Source organism: Stegostoma tigrinum, chromosome 20 (assembly GCF_030684315.1).
Source record: "Stegostoma tigrinum isolate sSteTig4 chromosome 20, sSteTig4.hap1, whole genome shotgun sequence".
Classification (NCBI taxonomy): Eukaryota; Metazoa; Chordata; class Chondrichthyes; order Orectolobiformes; family Stegostomatidae; genus Stegostoma; species Stegostoma tigrinum.
The window spans coordinates 2,129,862-2,155,565 of record NC_081373.1 but is presented as its reverse complement, the minus strand read 5'-3'; the positions used below and the strand labels follow the sequence as shown (position 1 = coordinate 2,155,565).

Below are 25,704 nucleotides of genomic sequence, written 5' to 3'. Positions count from 1 at the left end.
AGGTGAAGAATATTTGTGCTGAGGAAAGAAATGATGTGTGGCCACCTCATATCGGCACCAAACAATCTCACCTGGTTATGAATTACAGCCCCCTTTGCTGTGACAGCAAGGTGTCTTCTCTCCGATCCTGATATCGTTGCCTACTGCACTGGTCATCCTTAAGCTTTTTGATATTCACAATTAGTATTGAATTGGATTCTGATGCACATAATTGTCCATATCCCAATTCCAATCCTCATACTGAAAGGGTAGTATCCTAATATGTAAAAACATGTCCCCAGGGTAGTTCTATTTTTTTAAAATTTAAAATATTGTATTACTTGTGGTATGTTGGTTCTTTGCATTAAGTATGATTTGTTACGTACAATAGGTTATTCGTTTGGGAATTTTTTCTCAAGTTTTCCCAGCGTATTGATTGTATTGAAATCTTTAAAACGTTCGTGTCAATTGACTTAAGTTCCTTCTCTGTATGGGAAGATTACATTGTGAAACAGCGTGATGATTGTAGCTTTAAAACTGCTCCATTCCTTACTTTCATCTTGCAACTTGTGTGCCAACATTAATTATGGAAATAAATGATGCCAGGGATATTATACTCAATTTGAAAAGGCAAGATTCAGCTTACATAAACAGATCTCTGCTTGACCTCTGATAGGCTATTTGACTAGATATGTGAACAATTTAATGAGATTCAGAACTATTCTTTCCTTATTTGGCTTTCTAGCTAAAGGAGATGTTAGGAATGGGGAGAAGCAAAATGCAATTCAGTTTTTTGTAAAACTTATTTCATATTAAAGAGCAGTTAAAATAAGCATGAAACCAGTGATAGTCATAGTCATGCAGTGCAGTTCCTTCAGCCCAAGTTGTCCATGCCAACCAGGTGTCCTTATTTGAACTAGTCCCATTTCCCTGTGTTTGGACCATTTCCTTCTAAACCTTTCCTATCTATTCCCCTGTGCAAATCTCTTAAATGTTGTAATTTTACCACCTCTACCACTTCCTCTGCAACTTGTTCCATATATGCAACAGCCTGTTTGTGAAAATGTTGCCCCTCAGATCCTTTTTAAATCTTCCCCTTCACACATTAAACCTATTCCCTCTAGTTTTAGTCTCTAGTTGTGAGGCTGGAAAAGTATAGCAGGTCAGACAACTTTAGAGGAGCGGGAAAGTCAATGTTTTGGGCCAAAGCCCTCCTTCAGGACTGGATAGAGGGAGAGGAGCCCAGAACTAATAATAGGGGTGTGGGGGAGAGTGCTGGGAGGGAAGGATAAGGGATAAGTGGATGTAGTCAATGGGTTGTTGAGATTAGACTGTGGGAAGGGTAGAGTGGATAGGCAAGTAGGAAGGTGGACAGGTCAGGTCAGAAAGTGAGGAGGAGGGGGTGGGCTGGACATGGGATAGGGCTGGATGTGGAGAGATTTTGAAATTGGTGAAGTCAATATTCAGGCCATTAGGCTGTAAGTTCCCAAGGCAAAATATCAAGTGGTGTTCCTCCAGTTTATGTTTGGCCCACCTTGACAGCGGAGGAGGCCAAGGATGGACATGTCGTCAGGGATGTGGGAGATTAAAATGGATGGCAACCAGAAGGTTGGTACAGTTGGTGCATGCAGAGTGCAGAACCTGTGCCAGAGCATCTGCGCTGTGCATGCACCAACCCTGCCCCACATCCCTGATGACATATCCATCATTGGCCTCCTCCACTGTCAGAGTGAGCTCAAACATAAACTGGAGGATATTTTGCCTTGGGAGCTTACGGCCCAATGGTCTCAACAATGATTTCACCAGCTTTAAAATCCCTCCATCCCCAGTCTTATCCCATGTCCGGCGTCCAGTCCCCACCTCCCTGATCAGACTTGACCTGTCCACCACCACCTTTCCTATCCCCTCTACCCTTGCCATGCACCAATCACAACAACCCCCTATGTGCACTCACCTATCACCATCTCTTCTACCCTTACCCCAACCTTACCCCCATGCTATTTATTTCTGAACTTCCCTTCCCCAGTCCTGACGAAGGGCTTTGGCCAAAATGTTGACGTGCCCGCTCCTCAGATGCGACCTGGCCTGTACTTTTCCAGCCTCGCCTATAGACTCAAGCTTCCAGCATCTGCAGTCCTTATTTCTGCAATCTTCTAGTTTTGGACTCTCCTGGGGAAAAGACCTTGGCTGTTCACTTTTCTATGGCCCTCGTGATTTTATAAACCTCTGTAAGGCGACCTTCAGCCTCCTGTGCTCCAGGGAAGGAGATCCCATGTTATCCAGCCTCTCCTTATAACTCAAGCCTTCCAGTCTTTGTAACATCCTTGTAAGTCTTTTCGTACTCTTACCAGTTTAATAACATCCTTCATTTGGCTGGGCAACCAGAGTTATATGCACAAGTCCAAATGTGTGGCCTTACCACTGTCTTGTACAGCCATAAGATGACATCTCAACTTGTGAACTGATGAGGGCAAGTGCCAAAATGCCACCTTCACCACCCTGTCTACTTGTGACGCCACTTTCAATGAACTATATATCTGCAACCCTAGGTCTCTCTCTGACAATACTCCTCATGAGTCCCTAACATTAACCCTGCAAATCTTGTCCTGGTTTGTCTGATCAAAATACAACACCCTGCATTTATCTAAATTAAACTCCCATGTGCCCTTCCTCAGCCCACTGACCTATTTGATCAAGATTCCATTGTATTCTTAGATGACCACTTTCACTTTCCGCTACACCACGAGTTTTGATGTCATCCACAAACTTACTAGCTCTACCTCCAATATTCCAGTCCAGATTGTTTTATATAAATGATGAACAACAGTGGACTTTTTTTCTGCAAGAAAGTAACTCACTTGAATTCTGTGACTACCCATTGCAGCTGATTAAAAACAGAACAATGTAGTGAGCAAATTTATGGGGATCTAGAAGTGGATTTTCATCCAGTCCCTTTGTAACACATTGCTTGTGATTACAGCCTTTGAGGGAATAACAAACAAATGTTCCTGATGTCTAGCTTTTTAATTGAAACTTCTAAAATGAGTATGCCATGTTGTAATTACTTGTGTGTGCTGTAACTGTTTTGCACACTGACTTTCTTGGAAATTCATGTGAACTACATGACTGCCAAAGTTCCCTGTTGCAACAGTTTGCTCTAGATTTTCTTTAATCTCCTCATTTCTACAGTCTATCATTGAGTGCTCCATGGATAGTTTAGACAAGTTAGCATTAATAAAATGAGCCTCTATTATGGATACTTGATGTGCCTCAAAGACTGCTGCCCAGTTCCCTCCTGTCATCACTTTTGTAGTAGGAGTGAAACAAGTGGAAACAAAGGCAAGGATTTGACAGTGTGCTGGACTGTTCTCCCTATTTAATGGGTCAAATGTCTGGCTTCAATGGGGATCAATTGATTGACTCAATAAATGACCATTCTGATAGATGAAGAAGGGATAATTGTATGGTTCCGAAGTAATTTTGTAATTCAGTTTTGACCCAGTCACCTACCAGCTTTAGAAAAGTCAGTCTTTATTAGAAAGTTTTATTCTCTTTCAGGTCAATCATGGATTTAAACCAAAGTGTATTTTCGGAACTTTTATCTCTTCTTTAGTATTATTCTCCTGGTGAAATGCAATAAAGTTGTTGTTTTGATTAATTCATTAGTTTGCATGCCTTTTTGCAGTTTCAGTAAAGAATGAACTATTTTTTTCAGCTTGTAGGCCAATTTATTGCGAGAGCTGTGGCAGATGAAATCTTGTCAAAAAGTTATGTTGAAAGTTACAAAGGGAAAGTGGATTGTGAGAATGCCAGGTAAGTGGTTTAAATTTCACCTTGCATTTTTTTTAGAAAATGGTATACGATTATTGGTCATCTAAGAATACAACGGGATCTTGATCAGATGGGCCAGTGGGCTGAGGAAGGGCACATAGATTTTAATTTAGATAAATGCAGGGTTTTGTGTTTTGATGAGACAAACCAGTTTGAAATCCAGCCACAGAATACCAAGACAACAAGGTGCAGAGCTGGATGAACACAGCAGGCCGAGCAGCATCATAGGAGCAGGAAAGCTGACGTTTCGGGCTTGGACCCTTTTTCAGAAAATGCTTCTTCAGAAATTTCTGAAGAAGGGTCTAGGCCCGAAACATCAGCTTTCCTGCTCCTATGATGCTGCTCGGCCTGTTGTGTTCATCCAACTCTACACCTTGTTATCTCAGATTCTCCAGCATCTGCAGTTCCTACTATCACAGAATACCAAGATATGTATTTGAAAAGTTCCTGAACATTGATATTTGTACTTTCTTATTTACTGTCAAATTGACTTTAGTAATTCTGGTCCAGTCTCCAATGATTTGAAATAGCTCAAGTATTAGCCACTTTGACCAGAAGAAGTTGAAGTGAACAATTATTTTTCCTCTTCTCCCTACCCCATGTCCCCCAAAAACCCTACCTAGAGCTGCCTTGGGTAGAGCAGCAGTGTTGCTTAGTATGAAGAGAGGTGGTCTGCGCCTGGACAATGTGTGGGGGACAGGAGGAGGACAAAGGCCAGTTGAACAACTTGTCCAAGAGGTATATGACTTTGATAATTTCTGTACTGTGCAACTTGGATGGAAATGTAATTGTCTTTTTCATCGTGCACCTAAAAGTAGAATTGAATTTTTCAGCCTGTAACATTTTATTTCGCTCTCTAAAATTCTAAAACATTTTTTGAAATACTTATTATTGAAATGTATGCCTTTCCTGGGAGTTGAGAAATTTTATTGGACATAATGGAAAATGTATGCAGTTTTAGCCATTATCTGGAAACATTTTAGTTGTAATAGTTTAGATGGATTGGATTTTGTCCAGTGCATTCAGGAAGGATTCCTGACACAGTATGTAGATAGACGAACGTGAGGAGAGGCCACTTTGATTTTGGAGCTTGGCAATGAACCGGGCCAAGTATTAGACCTATTGGTAGGAGAGCATTTTGACGGTAGTGACCATAACTCTGTTACTTCTACATTAGTCATGGAAAAGAATAGGTACGTACAGCAGGGTAAGGTTTATAATTGGGGGAAGGGGAATTACAATTTCGTTAGGCAAGAGCTGGGTAACATAAAATGGGAGCAGATGCTGTCCCGGAAGAGCGCTATTGAAATGTGGAGATTGTTTAAGGAATGCATACTGCATGTGCTCAATACTTGTCCGTAGCAGGCAGGGAAGATGCGGTCGAGTGAGGGAGCCATGGTTCTCGAGAGTTCGAACGACTGGCTAAGACGAGGAAGGAGGCTTATGTAAGGTTTAGGAAAAGAGGAACGGAAAAGGCTCCAGAGGGATGCAAGTTATCCAGGAAGGAGCTGAAGAAAGGTTTTAGGAGAGCAATAAAGGGGCATGAGAAAATCTTGGCAGATAGGTTCAAGGAAAGCTCCAAGGCTTTTTACACATACATGAGGAATAAGAGAATGATCAGAGAAAAGGGTAGGGCCGATCAAGGATTGAAAAGGGAATTTGTGCACGGAGCCTAAAGAGATAGGAGAGGTCCTTAATGAATACTTTTCTTCGGTATTCACAACTGAGAGGGACCAAGTCATAGAAGAGGACGGTCTGAAACAGGCAGGTAGGCTGGAGGAGGTGGATGTTAGGAAGGAAGATGTACTAGGAATTTTGAGAAACTTGAAGATAGGTAAGCACCCCGGGCCTGATGGCATTTATCCAAGGATTCTATGGGAAGTGAGGGAAGTGATCTCAGGGCCTTTGGCGATGATCTTTTTGTCCTCACTGTCCACGGGTGTAGTGCCAGAAGATTGGAGAGAGGCAAACATCATTCCCTTGTTCAAAAAGGGGAAGAGGGATAATCCTGGAAGCGAGAAGCCAGTTAGTCTTACGTCAGTGGTAGGCCAATTATTGGAAAGGGCTCTGAGAGATTGTCTTTGCGAGTGATCAGAAATCCTCAGTTTGATTCGTGATAGTCAGCATGGATTTGTGAGGGGTAGATCATGCCTCACAAACCTTATTGAATTCTTTGAAGAGGTGACCAAACACATGGATGAAGGTAGAGCAGTAGATGTGGTATACAGGGATTTAAGTAAGGCGTTTGACAAGATTCCCCATGGTAGGCTCATGCAGAAGGTAAGGAGGCATGGAATAGGGGGAAATGCGGCAGATTGGATTCAGAATTGGCTGACCCTAGAAGACAAAGGGTGGTAGTGGATGGAAAATTTTCAACATGGGTGCGAGTTACGAGTGATGTACCACAAGGATCTGTTCTGGGTCCTCTTCTATTTGTGATTTTTGTAAATGATTTGAATGTAGGAGTGGAAGGGTGGATTAGTAAGTTCATGCACGATATGAAGGTGAGTCACGTTGTGGACAATGCAGAGGATTGTTCTTGGTTACAAAGGGACACTGATAAGAGGCAGAGCTGGGCTGAGAAGTGGCAGATGGAGTTTAACCCTGAAAAGTATGAGGTGATTCATTTTGGAAGGACAAACTTGAAAGCAGAATACAGGGTTAACGGAAAGATTCTTGACAGTGTGGAGGAGCAGAGGGATCTTGGGGCTCATGTCCACAATTCCCTGAAAGCTGCCACCCAGGTGGAGAGAGTTGTTAAGAAGACCTACAGTGTATTAGCTCTCATTAATAAAGGGATTGAGTTCAAGAGCCGTGAAGTTATGGTCCAGCTATACAAAAGCCTGGTTCAGCCACATCTAGAGTATTGTGTCCAGTTCTGGTTGCCTCGTTACCATAAGACCATAAGACATAGGAGTGGAAGTAAGGCCGTTTGGCCCATCAAGTCCACTCCGCCATTTAAATCATGGCTGATGGGCATTTCAACACCACTTCCCTGCACTCCCCCCGTAGCCCTTGATTCCTTTTGAGATCAAGAATTTGTCGATCTCTGCCTTGAAGGCATCCAACGTCCCGGCCTCCACTGCACTCTGCGGCAATGAATTCCACAAGCCCATCACTCTCTGGCTGAAGAAATGTTGTCTCATTGCAGTTTTAAATTTACTCCCTCTAATTTTAAGGCTGTGCCCACGGGTCCTAGTCTCCCCGCCTAACGGAAACAACTTCCAAGCGTCCACCCCTTCTAAACCATACATTATCTTGTAAGTTTCTATTAGATCTCCCCTCAACCTTCTAAACTCTAGTGAGTACAATCCCAGGATCCTTATCCGTTCATCATACGTTAAACCTACCATTCCAGGGTCATCCGTGTGAATCTCCGCTGGACACGCTCCAGGGCTAGTATGTCCTTCCTGAGATGTGGGGCCCAAAATTGGACACAGTATTCTAAATGGGGCCTAACTAGAGCCTTATAAAGCCTCAGAAGCACATCACTGCTTTTATATTCCAACCCTCTTGAGATAAACGACAACATTACATTTGCTTTCTTAATTACAGACTCTACCTGCAAGTTACGGGAAAGATGTGGAAGCATTGGAAAAGGTGCAGAAGAGATTTAGCAGAATGTTGCCTGGAATGGAGGGATGGTCTTAACGAGGAAAGTTTGAGAGAGCTAGGACTTTTCTGTTTAGAACAATGAAGGATCAGAGGTGACTTGATAGAGGTGTACAAAATGATCAGAGGTATAGATAGAGTGGACAGCCAGAGAATTTTTCCTAGGGTGGAGGTAGCTATTACGAGGGGCCATAGTTTTAAAGTGAGTGGAGGTAGATATAGGGGAGGTGTCAGAGGTATGTTCTTTTCTCGGAGTGGTTGGGGCATGGAATGCATTGCTGGAGAGGGTAGTGGAGTCAGCCTCATTAGGGGCATTTAAGTGGCTATTAGATAGGCACTGGGTGATGTTATGAGGTAGGGGGTGGAAGTTAGATAGACCTTAGGATTAGGGTAAAAGTTCAGCACAACATAGTGGGCCGAAGGGCCTGTACTGTGCTGTGTTCTATCTATATGACACCTTGAAGCTCTATTTCTAAAAAGGGCCAAATGTTGTTTCTAGAATGAATAGAGGAAATCCTTTTCAATTCTTTCACTAACAGAGATCTATCTCTGAGATCATGACTGTGGGTGGTTTAATCTTTTCACTTTAAAGCCTGACTTTGATTGAGTGGTCATAGTAGATGTTCAGTCTAAACCCTTCACAAAACTCTGTATGGTCACCAAAATAGTCTGACAGATCCACTGTTCATGTTGTACGTCCAGCTACCTGTGCGTTTGTGGCTGTGTGCCTTATCGTCTTTCAAAAATTACCTTTGTGTAGATAGTATCTCTGAACTTGATGAGATTATTTTCCCTCTGAAATCATCTTGTTATTGTTACGGCTGACTTCAGACTCCATTTTCATGGCCGTTTAGTTAGCCACATTTTTGCAAATGGTATTATTTATTGCATCTTTTGTTTAAGGATGACCATTCTTTCACATTTTTCATTTATTATTCATGCCAAATTATGTAGTAAGCTCATTTAACAAACGGATTTGGTATATAAACAGTGATGTAAATGTTTTTGTTCACAAATTGTTGACTGGTTAATAAAGCATGTAGGATCCTGTGCGTTATAAGTCCAAGTATAGGGTACCAAAGCCAGTAAGTAATGTTAAACATATGTAAGACCCTACTGCAGTTTTGCCCCAGCTGCTGTTCTGTTTTCCAATTTAGGGCATTTTACTTGACAATGTTGCAGCCTTGGAAAGGGAATAGAGAGAAATGAAGAAGGGTCTAGACCTGAAACATCAGCTTTCCTGCTCCTCCAATGCTGCTTGGCCTGTTGTGTTCATCCAGATCTACATCTTGTTATCTCAGAAATGTACTAGTGATTTTAGAGATCAGAAGCCGCAGTTTCCTGAGTAGACTGCATCTTAGAGAGGAGATTTGATTGAGGTGTTTAAAATGAAGAATTTGGATACAGTGAATGGGAGGAATTGTTTCCTGTGGCTGAGGAGTTAACAGATGGAACCGCAGATTTAAGGTGGTTTTTCATTTTGTCAAAGTTGACATTAATTTTTTTTTCTCATGCACTGAGTTTTCAGATGGGGACTGATTTAAAATAGAATATCCTTTATTGTCATGTGTATTCAAGTACAGAAGTGCAGGAGTACAATGAAATGTTTGCTCTATCGTCGCAAATAGCACCACCTCAGATACAAAGTACCAAAGTACAGATCTTGGGTACAAAGTACAGAAATAAAGGCAAAAAGAAAGGCGGAAAAAAAGACATTAGATTACTTACAGTTGTTCATAGTGCAGGTTGGAAAAACAAGAACAAAGTGTAAAAGATCAGCATTACAGATCTTTCAGTAGATCAGCACAGGGAGGTTCCACACGTGGTCTGCCAGGCTCGCAAGACACTGATCGGCGCCAGTCCCCAATCCAACAACCAGCCTGTACTGCTCTGTGTCACTGACCGTCCCCACACCTCTCCTTTTGAAGGAGAATCTGTTGCAGAGATATTAAGAAATAGGGTAAGAGAAAGATTGGACTTTCTCTCATCAAAACTAATACCCAGTATTATTTCTGATTTTAGGTTTCAGTTTATAGGTATATGTGTCCACCCCATAATATACCAAAGAGAAGTTTTGTTGTATAGCAATTATGTTATTGAATTTGACCAGCTGCATAAATTCAGTGGCTGCAAGACTAGGTCAGACCCTGAAATTCCGTGGCAAGTAAGTATCCTCTTGACCGCCAAAATGTGCCCACCACCTTTATCAGGCACAATGGAACATTCTCCACTTGCTTGGATGAATCCAGCTCTAACAGCTCTCAAGAGGCTTGACATCATTCAGGAAAAAGCGGTCTCTTTGTGCAATGGTACACTCTTCAATACCAGTGGCAGTAATGTGTACCACCTATAAAATGCACTGCAGTAATTCCCTTCGGCCGCTTAGAAGACATCATCCAAATCTGTGACCTTGTCCATCTAGAAGTACAAGGGCAACAGATACATGGGAAGACTGTCCACTGAACTGCAAGTTCCCCTCCAAGCCACTCACCATCCTGACTTGGAAATATATCACTGTTCCTTAACTGTCACTGGGTCAAAATCCGAGAGTACTGGGGATCTACCTACAGCACACAGACTGCAGTAGTTCAAGCAGCATCACTACCTGCACAGGCAATTGGGCATCAACAGTAAACCATGGCTGTATCTAGTATTTCCAATTCAATTTCATATGCAATTGCTATGCAGGATTTGCTAAGTGTCTTTTTTTAATATAACTTGAATAGCTTGTGCTTGGGAATGTTTGGGTCGGTTTAGTATAAGCTTTACCTACCTTGACTGGAACCCTGCGACAAACAATCAGTGTGACCTTAATAGTAGTGATCAGTGAGCTGGATGAATAGTGTATGATTAAATACTATTTGATAGTGTCAGAATGTATGTTCTTTAATGCTTTCCACCTTCTCCCCAACTCTCCCAAAAAACACCTCCACTCAATTGCCTTGGTAGATTGACATGTTGCTGAAAGAATACCAAGTGTCTGGTGATGTAGCAGAAGTGGAACACTGCCTTCAGGAACTCGAAGTGCCCCATTTTCACCATGAACTGGTGTACAAGGTAAAAACACAAGTGATTATTTATGAGTGTCATATGTACATATATTTTAAACAATAAGTCCTTCGCAAAATACTGAAATAACTGCAATATCTGAGGTAATGGCAGTAAAAGTAGGGAACATCTAAACAGCAGAGAACATACTAAATAGTTTAGAATAATTGAGAAGGACAAAAAAATGACGATATAGATTGGACAAAAGCTGTCTTTGAGGGTTTGGAATACAACAACTAAATACACAATGATATTGGAAAACAATGGAGAACAGCAGTTTTAAATATTTTCAAACTGTGGGCAACAAGAGCCCATTAAAAATATATTCTAACAAAGAGACATAAATGGAGATAATATTAATGATGAAATGTTGGAGCATAGAAAATAGAGGCAGAAGTAGGCTCCCCAAGCGTGTTCTGGTGGAGGTGCTGGTGGACTGGTGTGGGCAAGGTCGGATGTTGCATGACACCAGATCATAGTTCAGCAGGTTTATTTGAAATCACTTGCTTTTGGAGCATCAGGTGAAGTGGAGCAAAGCACACAGGCCCATAATTTATTGGCAGAGAGATCAAAAGATTGTCAAAAGGATGTGAGTGGACTGTCGACGGGCTAAATAATAAGTCTGTACATGTGATTAAGAGTGTCAGACGGTGTGAGTAAAATGTCAACAGAATAGCAAGCAAAGGGATGACCTTTAATCCAATTAAATGAGGCAGATAATTACAAAAAAACAAAAATAAGGTGTGCTGGAGACAAATGACATGGCTAGAGTAACATGATAGGTACAAGAGTCGCATTGTGAGGCTGTAACCAAAGTAACAAGTAATCCAAAACTGTGCAAATTAAGGTAGAGAGATCATAGCAAGTTATCAAGGTAATGGTGTCTAAACAGGACAGTAGGGAAGATTTTACAAATACAGAGCAGTGTGGTGGGTTTACATGTAGCATGACATGAGCCCAAGATCATGATTGAGGCTGGTTTCTTGGGTATGGAACTTAGCTATTAGTTTCTGCTTGGTGATTCTGCGTTGGTATTTTGAAAGCCGCCTTGGAGGTTGCTTATCCGAGTATTGGAGGCTGAATGTCCTTCACTGCTAAAGTTTTCTGGAGTGGGAGATATTGCTGTCTGGCGATGTGTTGCTTGGTGTGCATTCATCTGTTGTAACATTTGCATGGTCTCACCAATAAATCATAGTTGAGGGCATCCTTGCTTGCAGCATATGAGGTAGATAATATTGGCTGAATCAAATGAGTGTACATGCTTTGCATGGGGTGCATTGCGTTCCTCTGTGCAATGGTAGTGTCCATGTCGAAGATCTGGCATGTCTTGTAGAAGTTGTCTTGGCAGGGTGTGTGGTGCTGTGGTCAATGTTGAGTAAAGACTGAGTAGTTTCCTGTAAACCGTGGTCTGTTTAAGGTTTGGTTGTTTTGAAGGTAAGAAGTTGAGGCGCGGGAAAGATCTTGGCAAGATGTTCATCATCAATGCCATGTTGAAGGCTGTGAAGAACATGGAGTCTTTCTGCTCTAGGGAAGTACTGGACAACAAAGGGTACTCTCTCAATCGTGTCCTGTGTCTGTCTTCTGAGGAGGTCGTTGTGGTTTTTCAGTGGCATATCAGAACTGGCAAGCTAATGACCTCCAAAACAGGCAACATCCTGGTAAATCTTCTCTGTACCCTCTCCATAGTCACCACATCCTTTAGGTAGTGACCAGAATGGAACACGATATTCCAAATGAGGTCTAACTAAAGTTCTATAAGGCTGCAACATTACCTGCCAACTCTTACAGTACTCTGGCCGATAAAGGCAAGCGTGCCATGTGCCTTGTTGACTACCTTTACCACCTGTGTACTTGTACACTCAGATCCCTCTGCCTATCAGTACTCCAAAGGGTTCTGGCATTTGCTGTATATTTTCCATCTGGATTAAAATGCGTTGCCTCATATTTTTCTGGATTAAACTCCATCTGCCATTTCTCTGCCCAACTCACTGACCAATCTATATCCTGCTGTATCCTCTTGATGGTCCTCATTACTGTCTGCAATTCCACCAACCTTTGTATCATCTGCACATTTATTAATCAGACCAGTTACATTTCTTCCAAATCATAAAAAGAGCAAAGGTCCCAACACTGATCCCTGAGGATCGCCACTATTCACAGCCCTCCATTCAGAAACACACTCTTCCACTGCTACCTTCTGCCTTGCCAGAGGAAGTGGTGGAGGCTAGTACAATTACATTTAAAAGGCACCTGTATGGGTAGATGAATAGGAAGGGTTTAGAGGAACACGGGCCAAATGTTAGAAAATGGGACTAGATTTATATAGGACATCTGGTCGGTATGGACAAGTTGGACTGTAGGGTCTGTTTCCATTCTGTATATCTCTGACTCCTATATGACCAAGCCAGTTTTGTTTTAAAACCATCTTGCAAGGTCACCTCTGTACCTGTCTGCGGTGAGGGACCTTGTCAAAGGCCTTATTGAAGTCCAAGTAGACAATATCCACTGCCCTACTGTCTTCAGTCATCTTTGTCACTTCCTCAAAAACTCAACCAAGTTAGTGAGACACGACCTCCCCTTCACAAAACCATGTTCCTCTATCTAATACGTCCACTTATTTCCAAGTGGGAGTAAATCCTGTGTCGAAGAATCCTCTCCAGTCATTTCCCTATTGTTGACATAAGGCTCACCGGCCTGTACTTAGCTCGATTATCCCTGCCACCCTTCTTAAACCAAGGAATAACATTGACTATTCTCCAATCCCCTATGACTTCCCCTGCAACCAGTGAGGATACAAAGATTTATTTCAAGGCCTGAACAATTTCCTCCCTTGCCCCTCTCAGTATTCCGGGGTATGTTCCCTCAGGCCCCGGGGACTTGTCTACCTTAATGTTTTTCAAGAACCCCAATACCACCTTCCTTTTGATCTCAATGTGACCCAAACTATCTACACACCCTTCCTCGGACTCATCACCCACCAAGTCCTTCGCTATGGTGAATACTGACACAAAGTACTCATTTAATACCTCACCCATTTCCTCTGGCTCCACACATAAATTCTGTTCCCTGTCCTTGAGTGGGCCAACCCTCTGCTTGGCTACCTTCTTGTTCTTTATAAAAAGCCTTGGGATTTTCCTTTAACGCTCTTGGCCAATGACTTTTCATTACCCCTTTTAGCCGTCCTGACTCCTTAAATTTCTTTCAACTTGCCTTGTATTCCACCCTTCATGTGTTCCCAGCCTCCTAGCCTTCCTCCTTCTTTTTGACTAGGCTCACAGTCTAACTTGTTGTCCAAGTTCCCTGATCTTGCCATATTTATCCTTCACCCTTACAGAAATGTGCCAGTCCTGAGTTTCCAGCACCTTACACTTGAAAGCCTCCCACATACCAGATGTTGATTTGCCCTCAAACATCTGCATCCAGTCTACATTCTTCAGTTCCTGCCTAATATTGTTGTAATTAACCTTTCCCCAATTTAACACCTTCACCTGACAACTATACTTATCTTTATCCATTGGTACCTGAAAGTTTACTGAATTGTGATCACTCTTCCCGAGCTGCTCCCCTACTGAGACATTGACTACCTAGCCAAACTCATTCCCCAACTCTAGGTCCAATATGGCCTCTTTCCTATCTACGTACTGTTTCAAGAAGCCCTCCTGGATGCTCCTTACAAACTCTGCCCCATCTGCACCCCAAGCACTAAATGAGTCCCAGTCAATATATTGGGAAGTTAAAATCACCCATGACAACAACCCAACTTTTACATCTTGCCAAAATCTGTTTACATATCTGTTCTTCTATCTCCTGTTGGCAGGCCTTTAGTAAAACCCAAATATTGTTTGCATCCTTCCTGTTCCTGAGCTGTACCCATGTTGTCTCGCAGTGTGAGCCATCCAAGGTGTCTTTTTGCAGTACAGTTGTGATGCTTTTTCTGTGGTGTTGCCTCCACACTGAGACTGCTGAAAACAATCCCAGACTTCACCGTCACTGAGACTAAGCTTCAGCACGTAAGAGCGCCACCAAGCGGTACACTTGGTATAACACACACTTGATCTCAGCCAAAAGATGCAGTACACTTGTGATACCTCCTTAACAAGTAGTGCAACTCCCTCACCCCTTTTACATTCTGTTACTGTCACTTGACAATAGCCCCTCTACAAACCACCTTCTGGAAGCAGTGCCTACACTGTTGTAAATCTTCCCCACATCAGCCAATTGACAAACCATCCTGCCTTCTTCCGGGTTGTCGATATATCTGGTGTATAGACTGCTCTGCCATTCGTTGTGATCATGGCTGATCATCCAATGCAAAAGCCTGTTTGGGTCTTTTTCCCCCAGGTCTTTGAACCCTTTTACCAAGTGTTATATTCAACTCCTCTAACATCATAAAATGTTTTGACCCCAGCTGTTGCTTGTGGTAGTGAAATAGAAACGTGGAAGAAAATGAATAAAGATATGGACAGGGATAACTTAACGGGAATAAATGACAGACACAAAGTTTGTGAACAACAAACTGCATATCTGGAGAGAATACAAATCTTAAGAGAAGGATCAAAGAAGATGATTTATGCAAATAAGCATCAAGGAATATGAAATGAAATGATAGAATATTCCACAGGCATATTTTAAATAAACACATCTGATGTGATTAGGGCCAGTAAGGAACAGTTAAGATAAGTCTCAAACAACAAGACTAAAATGGCAGAAGTATTAGAATTGTTTTGTTTCAGTACTTCTCAGGTAGACTGATCAGGTGTACATAACTTTGGGATACAAGATTAGAAATGGACTAGTCACTGCTAAACTTGAAAATAAAAAGAAATTAGTCCAATTAATTAAACTTTGGATAAAACACCTGATCTAAGAAGATACAGCAGAGGTGCCGTTTATTTTTTGAGAAAGGGGTATAGTATCTGAGGACTGGCAACATTTGATCTGTCTCCCTTTGTAAATGTAGATATAATATGCCCAGGAAATTATAGCCTAATCATCTTGTGGTGCAGTTGGTCAGTATGTTTGACTGTTGATGTACAGAGAAATCTAGGTGTTCAGGTCCATTGTTCCCTGAAGGTGGCAACACAGGTCAATAGAGTGGTCAAGAAGGCATACGGCATGCTTTCCTTCATCGGACGGGGTGCTGAGTACAAGAGTTGGCAGGTCATGTTACAGTTCTATAAGACTTTGGTTCAACCACATTTGGAGTACTGCGTACAGTTCTGGTCACCACATTACCAAAAGGATTTGGATGCTTTGGACAGGCTGCAGAGGAGGTTCACCAGGATCTTCCCTGGTATGGAGGGTGCTAGCTATGAAGAAAAGTTGAGTAGATTAGGATTATTTTCATTAGAAAGACAGAGATTGAGGGGGGGACCTGATTGAGGTCTACAAAATCATGAGGGGTATCGACCAGGTGGATAGCAAGAAGCTTTTTCCCAGAGTGGGGGCCTCAATTACTAGGGGTCAAGAGTTCAAAGTGAGAGGAGGAACGTTTGTGGGAGATATGCATGGAAAGTTCTTTACACAGAGGATGGTGGATGCCTGGAACATGTTGCCAGCGGAGGTGGTAGACGCAGACACGTTAGCGTCTTTTAAGATGTATCTGGTCAGGTACATGGATGGGCAGGGAGCAAATGGACACAGACCGTTAGAAAATAGATGACAGGTTAGACAGGATCTTGATCAGCACAGGCTTGGGTGGCCGAAGGGCCTGTTCCTGTGCTGTAATTTTCTTTGTTCTTTGTTCTTTAACCAAAAGGTTGGTGGTTTGAGACCAGCCATGCACAATATTTGAGAGCTCTTGTAGTGCAATGCTAGTGTTCCCAGCTGTGGACCTAGAAGCCCAGGTTCAAGTCCCACCTGCTCCAGAGGTGTGTAAAAACATCTCTGAACAGATTGATTAATAAAATATCTGGACTAGTTATTTTAATATCATGCAGAGGAGAAAAGTGATATCTGTATTAAAAACAAAACATCTAGAAAGCAAAAATATAATGAATAATCAACATGGATTTCAGAAGTGAAAGTTTCATTTGGTCAATCATTGAATTATTGTAGAAGTCAATGTATTTGAGGGTGAAGGTTGTTGCATCGGACATTTGGATTTTAAAAAGACTCTCGACAATATCACATTAGCATAGTAAATAAGGTTGCAACAGGCTGGTACTGGAGAAAGATATCGAGTTGATTGCAGAACAGGAAGGTGAGAGTAAGGCAGGGGCTACTGATCTAGAGTGGCAGCAGGGATCAGTGTGAGACCGGATATTGTTCATATTTGTCTTAATAATTTAGACACTGGATTTTTGTTCACAAACTTGCAGACGATGGGTAGGACAATTAACACTGAGGACTGCAACAAGTCAATCAACTGGCACAGTAGGCATGTGTCACATGTTTTTGAATGTAGAGCAGTGTTGGGGATTATAGTTCAGCAAGGAAAATGAGGAGGTAAAGTTGGTTATGAAAAGATATTGCTTGCGGGGTAATGGAGCAAAGGCATTGCGGGTACAGTTATGCAAGTCACTAAGTCGTGACATAGTCCAATAAAGCCACAACAAAAATGCTAGTTTTTATTTTTTGAGGGATGAAATTTAAAATAAAAGTAATGCTACACTTGTCGTGAACCTTTAATACTCCTTGCTTCGAGTACTGTGTGCAGTTATGATTGCCTTGCTTTTTAAAGCTGGAGGTACTGAATAGGAGCGAGAATTATTTAACGTGGATTATACTATGTACCTTCCTGCCAGTAAAGCATGATGAGCCTGATTCTATCTTTAAAAAGAGAAGGATGACTCATTTATGAAGGATTTTGATAGAGTAAACAGTATTTTCACTTGTAGGGAAGAGCAAAAGCAGAGAGGAGTGTAATGAGTGAATTGATTAAGCAAGCTCCCTGCTTCATAGTTTGGTACCATTTTGTTGTATGTCTCTTGGAAAGTAATTCAGTTTGGTCAGCTTTGCCCAGAAGTTTTCCAGTCAGCACACTAATCTGATATAGACTTGAAACAAAAAGGGAACCAATGTGAAGAGCTGAACAAGCCTTTCATAACAAGTGGACCAATGTATGCCTATAATGGGCTACAATAAAAGTAAAGAAGACAGCTTACCAGCACCTTCTCCAGGGCACTAAAGGATGGTAATAAATGGTGGACTAGCCAGTGACGTCCATGTTCTGAGAATGAACAAACAAAGATTATTGGAGTTATTCCCAAGTGTCATCAACATTTCTGTCTTGCTCAACACTAAGAAACAGATTGTCTGGCCTTCTGTCATAGTGCTGTTTATGGGAGTTTGCTGTGGTACTTCCTACATTTCAAAAGTGGCTACGCTTTAGAAGTAGTTCAATTGTCATAAAGTGCTTTTAAATCTGTTGATCACGAAAGGCGCCATGGAAATGAAAGTCTTTTGTTTTCCTGTCAAATGAAGTGTAACTGTTATAAGTGGTCCACTGTGACATGGATGCTGCTAGAAAACCTCTGACCATGAGAAATAAGTTTTTGAACTAGTAGTTAACTTACAGGTTATCCAGTGTTCCATTATAGTAACTTCATTTTAAAGATTGTTTAGAAGTATTTCTAAGACTAATACAGTTAAGTTTAAGTACTTAAGTTGTTATGACTATTGCATTCAAAATTTTTAGGCTATAGTGATGGTTCTGGAATCAACTGGAGAAACTACCTTTAAAATGATACTGAAGCTACTTAAATCCTTGTGGGAATCATCTGTCATTACAGTGGACCAAATGAACAGAGTAAGTATGCCATCTACTGGACAACAGTGCATCATGTGTTTAAAGTACTTGTAGATATTTTATAATTTCTAAAGCATTACAGTTGCACCCATCACTGCCTCCTTGAGAGGATTGGCTGTTTTGTATTTCAATACAGTTTATTATTTTTATTTGTATCACAAGCTTTTGAAGACTTGTCGATTATAGTGAGTCCTTTTTTAAAAGAAGATAAGGTATTATGCTTCTCTATTGCATGGTCGCTAATATTTAGGATTGTAGTTTAACATTGTATGCTTAAATGAGTTACTCTGGTTAGCAAGATGTAATCAGTGGTGTGCCATAGGGATTAATGCTGTGACCTCCAACATTTTACAATTTTGATGAATACCTTTTAGAATGAAGGGACAGAGGGTATGATTGCTAAATTTGCTTATGACAAAAGGATAGGAAAGTAAGTAATGAGAATATAAGAAGGCTACACAGGGATGTAAGTTATGTGAGTGGACTAAAATGTGGGAAATGTGAAATTGTCCATTTTAATAGGAAGAATAAAAAACAATCAAAGTATGAAAGATTGTGGAGCTCTGACATGTAGAGAAATCTGGTGTCATAGTGCATGAATTGCAAAAGGTTTGTATTTAGGTCCGTCATGTAATTGGGAAAGCTAATAGAATGTTACGGTTTATTGAGAGAGGAATTGAATACAGAAGTAAGGAAGTTGTGTTTTAGTTGTATGGGATTTTGAAACCACATCTGGAATACTGATCTCCGAGCTCCACAATCTTTCATACTTTGATTTTTTAAAATTTTTCCTATTAAAATGGACAATTTCACATTTCCCACGTTTTAATCCACCCACATAACTTACATCCCTGTGTAGCCTTTGAGAGGGTTTAAATGTGTTGGACGCTATTTAGAAAAGATTTACTAGATTAATAACTGCAATGGGGGGGGATTGTCTTATGAGAAAAAGTTGGACAGATTAGGGTTGTATCCACTGGGTTTAGAACATGCACATGGGATAGAACCTGCTCCACCATTCAATAAGATCATGGCTGATCAGTTTATGTTTTGAATTCTGCATTCCCGCCCACCCCCGGTTTAGTACTGAATTTCCCCTGCCTAACCAGAGTGTATCCCCCTCTGACTTAATATTAAATCACACATCTCTGCCAGCTCTGTGGCAGTGTTGTATAGCTACGCAATGCTCTGAGGAAAATATTTCTCATCTCTGTCCTAATTTTGAAACAGTGCCCCTGATTCTGGGCTGACCAACAAGAGGAAACATCCTTTCTATGTCCTCCTTGTCAAGACCATTCGGGATCTTGCATTTCATTCAAGTCACCTTTACTCCTGTAAACTTCAGTGGAAACCAGCTGGGTCTGTCCTATTATTTCATGTAAGACAATCCATCTGTACCAGGTATCAATGCAGCAAACTATTTAAAATGCATTTATTTCTGCCTGAAGATACCAAAACTGCACAGAGTATTTGAAATGTGGTCTCTCAAATGTCCTGTATTACTGAAGCTTAACATCTTTTATGTTCAATTCCTGGCATGATAAACTATTGCATCCCTCAGCTGTATGTGCAGTACCTTCATCCTAATGTTTTGAGAGTTATGATTGAAACGTTAAGATCCCGTGGCATATTAACAGGGTGGATATGGAAAGGATGCTACTACTTATAAATCAAGAAATAGGCATCTCTCTTTCTGAATAATGGGTTACTCATTGAAGACAGAGATAACAAGCAAACCTTTTCCAGGGTTATAAGTCTTTTTAAATTTTGTTCTTCCGAAGGCAATGGACACAGTCTTTGAATATTTTTCAGTCACGGTTATGGAGACTCTTGGTAGGCACAGGAGTGAAAGGTTATTTAGGGTAGTTGGTAATGTGGATTAATCAGAGTAGCCCTGATCTTGTTGAATGGCAGAGAAAGCTGAATGGCCTGTTCCTGCTCTTAATTGATGTTTGTATTAATGCTGTCATAGGGCCCTTACCAAAATGTCATTTTGAAACTAAATAGATTAACTAAGACTACGTGAGAGAAACCAACCCTGTGTGTGTGTCTGTGTCTCTGTGTCTGTGTGTGTGTGTCTGTGTGTGTGTGTCTGTGTCTGTGTGTCTGTGTCTGTGTGTCTGTGTCTGTGTGTGTGTGTCTGTGTGTGTGTGTCTCTGTGTGTCTGTGTGTGTGTGTGTCTGTACCGATCTATGCTGTGCAGTGCTGGAGTTTCAATTAATGTCTGACATTTCTTAATCGTAGAATCCCTACAGTGTGGAAGCAGGCCATTCGGCATACCAAGTCCACACTGACCTTTTGAAGAGTATTGTACCCAGGACCCCCTCTTCACCACCCCCCCCCCCCCCCCGCGCCCCCCCCCACACCAAACGTTCCTGAACACAGCATTTCTCATAGCTAATCCACCTAACCCACACCTCCCTGCACACTTTGGGCAATTTAGCATGGCCAGTCCACCTAACCTTTGGACTGAGAGGAAGGTGGAGCACCTAGAAGAAACCCACACGGGCATGGGAAGAATATGCAAACTGCACACGCAGTCGCCTGAGGCTAGGATTGAACCCTGGTGCTGTGAGACAGCAGTGCTACCAACTGAGCCACTATGCTGCCCTAAGCACCTCCAGTAAAATGCTGTGTCCTTCCATGAAGGTATACTTAAAGCTATCTAGTAGTGGACACACTCCATGATGTCTTTGTCTTTAACCTTTGTTAATTTTACTGTTTGAATATGCTTTGGGAGAGTGGGGAAGCAGAGTGAATAAAGAAAGAGGACTTGTTGGTGAAGAGAAGTGAAAATGACTGATCACATTATCAGCTATTTTTGTGTTTTTTGGATTATCAACTGATTGTTTTCTACAATATATCAAGCATCCCCTGCTTTCCACGCTGAAGTGGCCAAACCTGTTTGGAAAAATAAACATTTTTCAAAAAAAATCAGTATAGGACCTAGCAAAATTGACACTTGTCTTCCAAAGATAAAAATGAAGTAATAAATTTCTCTTTTTTTGTTGCAGGGTTTTGAGAGAGTGTACAAGGAAATTCCTGATATTCATTTAGATGTGCCACAGGCTTACACAGCGATGGAACAGTTTGTAGAACAGTGCCATCAAATGGGAATCATAGTGAAAGAGCTGAGAGATCTTTGTCCCTCCAGGTGAGGAACATTGCTCAGTCATTCAAGCTGGTTTGCTGTTTTAAACACAAATCAAGAATTATTTAGTGATAATGGGAACTGCAGATGCTGGAGAATCCAAGATAACGAAATGCGAGGCTGGGTGAACACAGTAGGCCCAGCAGCATCCCACGAGCACAAAAGCTGACGTTTCGGGCCTAGACCCTTCATCAGAGTCTCTGATGAAGGGTCTAGGCCCGAAACGTCAGCTTTTGTGCTCCTGGGATGCTGCTGGGCCTGCTGTGTTCATCCAACCTCGCATTTCGTTATCAAGAATTATTTATGCCAGTTATGTCAGTGTATGAAATGAGCTGAATGATATAGGTACAACCGATGCAATTAACTGTAGGATTGTTTTGAAAGGGTATTTCCACTCTCTGAGCTTTTAACACAGTAAAATTTTGATTTGGATCCTTGAAGCCATTTTTGACTATCCACTCTATCTACGTTTCTCATCTTCTTGGAAAGCTCGATCAAGTCACCTGTCATCCTTCTTTGATCGAATGATAAAAGCCCTAGCTCCCTCATCCTTGTTACACCTGCCCTCGAGTCCACGCAGCATCCTGGTAAATCTCCCGTGCACCCTCTCTAAAGCTTCGACATCTTTCCTATTATGAGGTGACCAGAACTGAACGCACATTCCAAGTGTGGTCTAACCAGAGTTTTATAGAGCTGCAGCAAAACCTCACAGCTCTTAAACTCAATTCCCTTGCCAATGAAACCCAACACACCATATGCCTTCTTTACAACCCTATCAGCTTGGGTAGCAACTTTGAGGGATCTATGGACGTGGACCCCAAGATCCCTCTGTTCCTCCACACAACTGAGAATCCTCCTGATCAGCACGTGCCAAGTCAGTGGCATCTACCATCTTCAGAACAGGAAGTGCGTGGGAGTGCACTCTTCCCTTTAGGACGTGTGTGATCCTTGGTTGTAGGCGTGTTTGCCGAGCCAGTGGGTTTGTTTGCAAATGTTTTGTCTCCCTGCTAGGTAACATAGTCAGTGTGCCTCCAGTGAAGCGTTGGTTGTCTGTCCCACTTGTTATTTATATGCCAGTTTTTTGGGATGTTTGTTACCACTTCCGGTTCTGTTTCTCAATAGTTTGTACACCAGGTCTATTTCAAAGCGTTTGTTGATGGAGTTCTGGCTAGAATACCACGCTTCGAGGAATTCCGTGGCGTGTCTCTGTTTGGTTGGTACAATTATTAATGTATTCTCCCAGTCAAATTCATGTCTCACTACACAAGGACAACGCGGGACAAGTGAGAATTGGTCGTGTTTCTTGGTGGTTTGTTGGTGTTCATGTATCCGTATTGTCAGTTTTCTTCAGGTTTAGCCTATCTAATGTTTCTCACAATCCTTACATGTTGTTTTGTATGTTACACTGGTTTTGCTGGTTTTGAGTATGGGGTCCTTTACCATTGTCAGCAGCTGTCGTAGGGTTGTTGTTGGTTTGTGGGCCACCCTGGTACCCAGGGGTCTGAGTAGTCTTTTGGTCATCTCTGATATGTCCCTGATGTACAGTAGGGTGATTAGTGAGCCTGGTCATGTTGTGTCTTCCTGTTGTGGTCTGTTTCGAAGGCAACAGCTGATTGTGCTTTTCTGGAGTCCATTCCTTTTTAAAGACTCTGTATAAGTGCTCCCGTTCTGCTTTGTGTGATGTCGGGTTGCTGCAATGTGTTATGGGTCATTTAAGTAGTGTCCTGATGCAGCTCTGTTTGTGGGTGTTGGGGTGGTTGCTAGTGTAATTGAGTATCTGGTCCGTTGTGTGGTTTTTCTCTATACACTATTCTGGAGTTCCCTGTTGTTTTTGGGTTCATAAGTCCAGGAAGGGTAGTCGGTTATTGTTCTCTTCTTTTGTGAATTTCATCCCAGTAAGGATGTTGTTTGTGTTGGTGGGTTTCTTCTAGTTTTGCGCTTTTGATAATTACGAAAGTATCATCTACATCTTGGATGGCAAGTTTGGGTTGTATAGTGGGGAGCATTGTCCATTCTAACCTTTGCATTACTGCTTCTGCAATCAGTCCTGATATTGGGGATCCCATTGGTATTCTGCTGATTTGTTTGTATATGCTGTCGTTGAACATGAAGCGGGTTGTGAGACACAGATCTAGTAGTTTCATTGGTGGTGTCCTGGGGTTTCTGCCAACTTGATTCATCCAGCAGTGTGGCAATTGTCTCTTTGGCTAGGTTGGTGTTTGTGGGTGTAAATAGTGACGTTACTTCGAAGGATATCATCATCTTGTCCTCATCTATCCTAAAGTCCTTGATGTTGAGGAATTCTTGGGATGAGTGGATGGAGTGGGTAGTGTTGTCAACTAAGTGTTTCCGTTTCTGCTGTAGCTCTCTGGCAAGTCTATATGTTGGTGTGCCTGTTAGTGAGACAGTGGGTCTAAGGGGGATCCCTAGTTTGTGTACCTTGGGGAGTCTGTAGAAGTGGGGTGTATTGGATCCCCGACAGAACACCAACACTTCACCAGAGGTGCACTGACGATGCTACCTAGCAGGGCGATGAAACATTTGCAGCCAAACCCACCAGCTTGTCGGGCATGTTTACAACTTCATCCACAAATCTTCTCAAACTTCAAATACACAGGTGTCATCCTAATTTGGACAAATAAAGTTCCTTTAATGAGACTGGGTCAGTATCCTGGAAGTAACCATTTTCTGGGAGTGCTGCAGTTCAGGAAGAATGCTCATCACTGTTCTTGACAAATGGGATTGGTTCATAGATAACTGGCCCATGAGGTTCATGTCTCAAGAATTGATTGCATAAAGTTGCTTGTATTTAAAGGAACTATGAAAAAATGTTCAGTTGTACAGTTTAGCTTCATTTCCCCAGGTTTGTACATGAGTTGAACACAATGCAACATTAACCAGTTTGAGCAAGCTAGAGTAATTGGAGCTTGTTGCTACAGAGAGAATTCTAACAGTGGCAGAAGTTGGTACAATGTAGAATACACAACTACTATTGATTTACTTAATGCAAGTAGTAATTTTTAATTAGTTACCTTGTATTAATTTATTTTGTTTAACTTTTTGACTTCAACTTTAAGGGGACGCAAACGCTTTGTGAGCGAAGGAGATGGTGGACGCTTCAAATGAGAATGTTAAAGGTGATCGAGCGCAAGTTTCTGCAATTTTTTTGATTTTTCTTTTTGTTTCTGTGCATTACACGTGAGCCTGGGGCATGGGTTAAACCTCATTAAATATTTTCAAGTGCATTTGCTATGAAAATAGAACCAAAAAGCACTTAACTATGTGGGGTATAGATTGTGTGTTTTTTTTTAACCAGGGCGGGGGAAATGAAGAATTAACAGCAGTATCACATTTGTGGTCCATGAAAGTAAGCTACTTAAGGATCTGTGTAATCTGATCATTCCATAGTCTTTAGAAAATTCACTGCCAAGCATTTCTGAATACTGTGGTCTTCAAAAGGCCTGGCTTAAATGCCGAAATCTCTGAATGGATCACACGTGCTGTGTGTAATGACTCTCTCTCTCTTGGCTGCTAATGCTAAAAATGCAATGCTTCAGACAGTTCAAAATAAAAAGCTGGATTGTACCTTTTTTATCTGTGTACAATTGCCAGTAGAATGTATAAACTGTCCAGTTGTTTTATGGTACAAATAACTTCTGGCATTGAATTGATTTAAGATGGAATATGACAATGGATGTACTTTTCTTCCTTGCAGAAAATGAAAATCAAAATAAAAGTTGGTTTTTAAAGGTTTAGATTTTTCTTTGCATCCCACCAGCATAATTTTGTGAATTCTTCTAATTAAAGATATAAGTACCAGATCAGAAAAATGTGTGCACTTCATATACCTTGATCCAAAACTAATACCTTAGTGAAAGGCCAAGTTACCACAGTCCTACCAACCCATGGTTGCTGTCTGAGAGAGATAACCTGTGGTCGTTTAACTGGAGGGTCACCACATTTTGGGTGAGGAAAGAAGTTGAGAAACACATCCTTCATTGTGATCTTGGCTTGTGTGGGACCTGAACTCTCACTGTTGGTCATGCTTTTCAAACCATCCATCCAGCTGAGCAAACTGGCCTGGTTAACCACGCACTGAAGGTCAAAAATCACAACACCAGGTTATAATCCCAACAGATTTATTTGAAGGCGCAAGCTTTCATAGCTGAGCTCCTTCAGGTGTAGTGTGAGAGAGAGGCTATAGGACATAATTTATAAGCAGGGAGGTAATAACCTTAAAACCAGGATGCTGGATTTTGTGTTTTAATCAGGAGTCTCCTTCCTAACCGATCAAAGATTCAACACGAATTCTTGGGATGAGTGGGCAGCCAGT

The 25,704-nt window shown here is 41.6% G+C and overlaps 1 protein-coding gene across 1 annotated transcript in view; it reads left to right on the top strand.

Annotated features, from left to right (window-relative positions):
- Positions 1-25,120, top strand: part of pdcd4b (programmed cell death 4b) — a 57,413-nt gene extending 32,293 nt beyond the window's left edge. Inside the window, exons 6-11 of the mRNA XM_048550888.2 lie at positions 3,695-3,792; positions 4,434-4,548; positions 10,372-10,479; positions 18,110-18,220; positions 21,235-21,374; positions 24,449-25,120. Of these exons, the coding sequence (XP_048406845.1) occupies positions 3,695-3,792; positions 4,434-4,548; positions 10,372-10,479; positions 18,110-18,220; positions 21,235-21,374; positions 24,449-24,497 (621 nt within the window). The 3' untranslated portion in view covers positions 24,498-25,120. The remainder of the gene's footprint in view (positions 1-3,694; positions 3,793-4,433; positions 4,549-10,371; positions 10,480-18,109; positions 18,221-21,234; positions 21,375-24,448) is intronic.
- The last annotated feature ends 584 nt before the right edge of the window (positions 25,121-25,704 follow it).